The 6172-nt window shown below is 37.4% G+C and overlaps 1 protein-coding gene across 1 annotated transcript; it reads right to left on the bottom strand.

Annotated features, from left to right (window-relative positions):
- Positions 1-1824: 1824 nt before the first annotated feature.
- On the bottom strand, positions 1825-4423 carry LOC132306886 (chlorophyllase-1-like). Its single transcript, XM_059804472.1, has 2 exons — positions 4090-4423; positions 1825-2682 (listed from the first exon to the last, which is right to left on the bottom strand). The coding sequence occupies exons 1-2, from the start codon at positions 4345-4347 to the stop codon at positions 2005-2007; spliced, it is 936 nt and encodes a 311-aa protein (XP_059660455.1). The 5' UTR covers positions 4348-4423; the 3' UTR covers positions 1825-2004.
- Between the last annotated feature and the right edge of the window lie 1749 nt (positions 4424-6172).

Below are 6172 nucleotides of genomic sequence, written 5' to 3' on the forward strand. Positions count from 1 at the left end.
TGCAGCGGAGTGAGGCTACCAATCACAGTCCATTTGAGGTTGTCACCGGACGGCAGCCTATGACACCCAACGCCATTGCTTCAACTTGCGATGGTAAGAGTCCGGCGGCCTATAAATTTGCCAAGAGGTGGCATGAGCAGTCCGACTTGGCTAGGGCGTACCTTGACAAGGCGGCAAAGAAGATGAAGAAGTGGGCCGACACCAAGCGAAGGCGGGTGGAGTACATAGTGGGAGACCAAGTGATGGTTAAGCTACTACCCCAACAATTCAAGTCCTTCCGGAGCGTGCATAAGGGGCTAGTAAGGAGGTACGAGGGCCCGTTCCCCATCGTCAAGCGGGTGGGCAAGGTCTCCTACATGGTGGAGCTTCCACCCAAGTTGAAGATACATCCAGTCTTCCATGTCAGCATGCTCAAGCCTTATCATGAAGACACAGAAGACCTTACTCGGGGCATATCGCATAGGGCACCCATGGCCGTTGTCACATCCTTTGACAAGGAAGTTGATTGCATCCTTGCAGATCGTGTGATGAGCAGGAGAGGTGTGCCCAAATATACAGAGTATTTAGTGAAGTGGAAGAACCTGCTAGATAGCGAGGCGAGCTGGGAGCATGAGGATACACTATGGCAGTTCGCAGAGCATATCCAGCGGTTCAAGCAAGAAGACGCGACGAGGGCGTCGCGAGCTTAGGTGGGGGAGAATGTCACACCCCGCTACCAAGAGGCTATGCCACGCAGGCGCCACGCAGACGCCCAGCAGACGATGACATGGAGCCTGCATGGATTGGAGCTTTCTAGACTTCTCTACACAAGTATGGAACTTTCCGGAATTCTCTAGATTAGTGTGGAGTTGTCTAGCCTTTTCTAGACTTGTCTAGAGTTGTATAGAATTCTCTAGACTTGTCTTGTACATAGTAGATAGTTCTAGAGTTGTGTAGATATTTCAGGAGGATTCTAGACACTAAATCTAGGCCACACATTTGTACACATCTAGAATGTTCTTGTAAGGCCAAAGGCCTATAAATAGGAGGTGGGAGTTCATTTGCTCCTCACCAAGCAACCAAGTTGTAATCTCTCCTCTCAAGTAATACAAGTTGTATACATTCCCAAACTCTCTTGCTCACTTGCCTAACCTCTTCCTACACACCCAAGTAAGCAAAACACTTGTCTAGCCTTAGTCTTCACTAAGCTAGCACACTCGGGTAGGCTGACTTAGCGCTTCAAGGGGGCTTGAAAGTGTCTAAGGCCGCACGGGAGCTTGAAAAGGTTCAAGTCCGTGACAAAGCGCTTGGGTTTAATCAAGTTAAAATAAATTAGCTAGCGTAGATGCTACTCTTACGACTATGTTTTAAAGTTTTTGGTCAATGATTACTCAAATTATCCTAGGCTTTAGAGACCATTAACCAAAGTAAGGTTCCATAGTCTCTCATACTCAAGAGTTAAAGCGATTATTGCTACGATGGATATCACAGTCTCTGAATTTAACATCCATCCGATTCAATTCGTCAGTAAGCAAGAAGAGTAATTTTTTTTCTTATCATTCTGCTTTGCATCTTAGCATTAACAATAAACAACTACTTAAGAGTATTGATTCTCAAATCTTGTTCTCAAAACCACACTGCAATGATTTTCATACATTTCATTAGCAATTTAAGATGCAAATGTTTCGCTAATTCAGTGAGTTAGTATCTCCGTTGGATTGTTCTCAAAATCACATTACAATGATCTTTATACATTCCATTAGCAATTTAAGATGAGATGCCTTGATAGTCCAGTGGGTTAGTGTCTCTGCTTCGACTCTCTGCATCTACTAATTTTGTCTTATAAAAAAAAAAAATAGCAATTTATATAAGATGAATATCGACTTATTAATTTATTACATACTTAATACATAATTGACATTCCAGAACCCTCTATGGTAATGATCCTTTTATTACATATATAACTTAACAATTTATTTAGTCTGAATTTGAAAAATTAAATGATTTTCACTCTCAAACAGATGCTTATGAAATGAGTACTTCATTCTTCATAAAAATCACCGGATCAAGCTTTATGGGAGCAATCGTAGGATCATTGACAATGGCTTTGAGATCAGAACTCTCACCTTCCAAGTAATCCTTCATGAATGCCACAGCGATCCCTCCCACACATTTCCTCATCAAGTCCTTGGAACCCTTTCCACCCTTACACATACAACTCATCAGAGTGTCATCATTCAACATGTCCATGTGACCATAGTCCTTAGCAAGGAAGTAGCAACAAGGAGGCTTGCACTCTGTGAAGAACTCGGCATGGTTCACTCCATCCGGTGCACACGAAAATGGCATTATACAACATTTCGGCTCATCACCCAAGCCGGTACCAATTACAGATACCGGGATTCCCAAATCGAATGAGCGAGGAACATATGTGAGAATGTGGGGTTGTATCCGGCAACTTACACTAGCCCCCGCGACAGGGTCTATTCCTATTAATGCAAAGAATTTGAGGGATGTCTTGGCATGCCCTAGCGCGAGAGCAAATGCTATCTTCCCACCTCTGCTGTGGCCAGAAAGAGCAAGCTTGAGGAGGTTCGGCTGTACATTATACTCAGCTAGCACGGTTTGAAGGCCTGTCGATAACCAGTCTGTGACTGCCGCTACAGAATTGATTTCTTGGGGACCAGTACTAAGAATAGAGCACTAAAATTCCATAATTCATATGGTAAATTGTTAGCAAATGAAAAACATATACATATATATAGTTATAAACAATGGCAGACAAACTAAATATTCAATTCATGAATTAATACCGAACTATATATGGCTCATTTGGTTTCCATCACCTCAAACAAAAATATTTTCACCAAGGATTCTGTATATAAATTATATTTATCTAAATCATCCACACACAAAAAAATTCCCTAAACATGTGATTTGTTCTTCTTCTCGTGAAAATGAAAATGAATGGTTGATAGAAAACATTACTCCTACATATTTTTTGTGGCTCACATACATTAGCTCATGTCGGTAGCATCACCACATCCACCATTTTTTAGTTCTTAAATCTTCTGACAAATATACGATACCTCCAAAGTATATATAATGGCAATAGTACTACCACTGGCCCCATGGATGTTAAATCATAGTGGTAGTACAATGTCAACTGATACGTGCAAGTCTTTGCTTCTCACCATCAACAACGCTACTGTGTGTTTTAATCACATCAGAGGATCTCAATTCCATCAACACCTTTGCTAGTTATCACCACATCATGGCCACTAGAGTGAAATGGAAAAGATATAGAGCCAATCTTTCCAAAAATTCATCTGAAAATTTTATGTATCCAAAGTTTATGATTATAATCTATGTCCAACCAATATAATCTAAATAAATCCTAACCTGGCTAGTAAACTGTGACATGAATCAGAATGGTAAAAATGTATCCTTTTCTAATCTATTTATGCCTTAATCTTTTCAAGAAAACCTGTATCTAAATAGTCCAAAAATTTGGATTTAGAATTACAATCCAAACTCAATAAGATAGATTTTGTGTAGTTCATTTCATGCAATAATCTATCGCCATCTTAGAATAAATTTGCCCCTTTTCATTGCCATTTCTATTGTCTTCGTCCATGAAATTTTATCAATTCCATCATCTTCCTCGGTCATTGCACATTTGCACAAGCCTTTTTTAATTGTCATATGTTGAAAATGGATTCAAGAGTGTTAAAAAATTTTAAAACACGCGTGCAACAGGAATTCGTTATAGCAGAGGATCCAGACACCATTCTTGTTGGTGTCAATGCATTCCCGCAGAACTTTTTCTATGTTTAAGCAAAGCAGTTCAATAATATAAGCTCACCAAATATGTTTTTAACCTTTTCTTAAAGAACACTTATGTAACACTGCAATTGCTTCTTAAGAAATCGTCATAAAGAACTTGAATACTAGCTATGCTTAAAAAAATATTTATGGCATGCCATCCTTTAAGATTCGACTTTTCCCATGCAGAGTGTGCATATATATATATATAGAGAGAGAGAGAGAGAGAAAGAGAGAGAGAGAGAGAGAGAGAGAGAGAGAGAGAGAGAGAGGGGGGGTATATACCTGAGGGGCAACCACTATGAAACCATGGGAAGATATGTGCTCGAGAAGCTCACTGTAGGAAAGGATTTGCATGGCGAAGCCATGAACAAAGACTAGAACAGGGTATGTGCCTTGTACAGTTGGTGTCACCACTAGCAATTTGTTAGGCGGTGAAGAAGGGCTTGATGTCTCGACTGTGATGCTTTTCACACCCAAACTTCCTCTCTCGAATACAGAAGTTGTAGTACTCAAAGCAGGCCTAGTTTCAACCAGTGCCATTTTGCTCTCTCTCTCTCTCTTTCTCTGAATCAAAATTTAAAATGCTTATAACCGATGTTGAGTTGTCAAACTTGGCAAAAGACATGAAAGGTATGTGTGACCCACACTGAGGGGGCAATATAATTTCGTAGGTGTCAGATATTGTGCTATGGCAAGGATCGCCAATAAGTGCACAAATTAGCATCTTTTCGATCCAGCGAACTTATAAGCCTCAACAACTTTTCTTTACAATTTATTGCGCTTATGATAAAATTTGAATTTGATACTTTCTCGGAGTGCAAAATGGACTCGACTAAGAGCGAGAACATAAATGGTGTTAGATTGTAATACTAAATTGTGCTTTTGATATGAAATTGACTTTTAGTTATGTTAATATAAAGTGTGCTTGGTTCAATTTGTTTTAGAAGAATTTTTTATTTCGTGAGATAAAAGTTGAAAAATTGTAAAAAAAACTCTACTTGACTGATAGTTTTTGAAAATTGTTATCTAGTTCTTAGAACCATTTTTTGAACTCAAACTGTTTTTTTAGTGACTAATCAAGAAGATTTCGGATTTTGATATAGTTGTCGTATTAGTGAAATCTTAAATTTAAATTTTCTAAGTAGACTACAAGAGTATATGTTAATGGAAAGTGCTTACTTATTACATCACCAAATTACTTTTTAAAGTTTTAACATGAAATACTTTTTTTTTTTTTTTTTGAAAACTTTATAGATATAAAAAGTGTTTATTACAAGATACAACAATGTCATGCTTAGCTGAGATTGTCATAGGCCACGGAAAAAAAATCTTCCTCCAGTTACTTTTTATTGGACGGTGTCAAGTGAGTATTTAGCTTTGGTGATTAACGCCACCTCTTTAAAATAGTCTTGTCATTACCAAGTCAGCAAGTTAAGAAAGAAATTTACTTTTTAACAAAAGATAAAATATGTATACAGAACATGTTACTAAACAAAATTACAAAAAAAAGCAAATCATATAATTATGGGTTATTAGAGTTAGGATACATCTACCTTACAAATAGATCCAAATCAGTCAATTCACAAAATTTCTCCAAATTGAAAATTTTAAATACGTAGAATTCGGTTGAATTGAACAACTTTAATTCTTGCACCACAGACTAAATCTTACTAGCTCTCATAACCTTAAATTCTATTAAATTCTAAGAAGAATGATTGAACAAAAAAAGAAAATGGTGCCATAAAGTGAAAGGCAATTCATTAAATAATAAATATGTTAGTATAATAAAGATGTATACTTGTATTAGAAACTTGGTAAAATTTTAACTCAATCGTCAAGTTAAATTTTTTTACCTCTCAATGGTGAGTGGGTAACTGGAGAGGTTTTATTTTCAAACACTGCGGACATAATTGGTCACTACATCTAAAATTTAGTTTTTAATTATAGCGGTACCAAGTCTCCATTTTTTAAAGAGAGGTCAGGAGTTCGAACCTCCGTGAAAATCTGTGTGTACGAATACCCAAATAAAAAACTAATAATAAAAAATAAAGTGTGTTTAGATAATGGTGTCACTTCGTTTATAAAATTTATATCATGTTAAATCACTTTAGTAGTGAACAGTTACATTTGTGAAAATCGTTGTACCTAATGTATGTCTCGGAAAAGTAAATAGAGCATGGACCACAATGTGTCCATTGGTCCTCACATCGGTCTTGTGATTGGTAATATGGCATGGTTTGGAATCATTACAAACCTTGTCTATTTCCTTTTGTGTAGTCACTCTCCTCACCCCATGTTCTTCATGAGATAGTAATGATTTTAATTAAAAGTCTCCACTTTTATATTTTCTTAATCAAACAAATCG

The sequence above is a fragment of the Cornus florida genome, unplaced genomic scaffold, assembly GCF_030987335.1.
Source record: "Cornus florida cultivar Cherokee Brave unplaced genomic scaffold, ASM3098733v1 CherokeeBrave_3.0.0_Hap2_Chr05, whole genome shotgun sequence".
Taxonomy (NCBI): domain Eukaryota; kingdom Viridiplantae; phylum Streptophyta; class Magnoliopsida; order Cornales; family Cornaceae; genus Cornus; species Cornus florida.

Excerpts from the sequence above, each read along its gene's own strand:
- LOC132306886 (XM_059804472.1), bottom strand. The coding sequence starts at position 4,347 with ATGGCACTGGTTGAAACTAGGCCTGCTTTGAGTACTACAACTTCTGTA. Across the intron at positions 2,683-4,089 it reads TCATAGTGGTTGCCCCTCAG|TGCTCTATTCTTAGTACTGG; the intron begins GTATATACCCCC and ends ATGGAATTTTAG.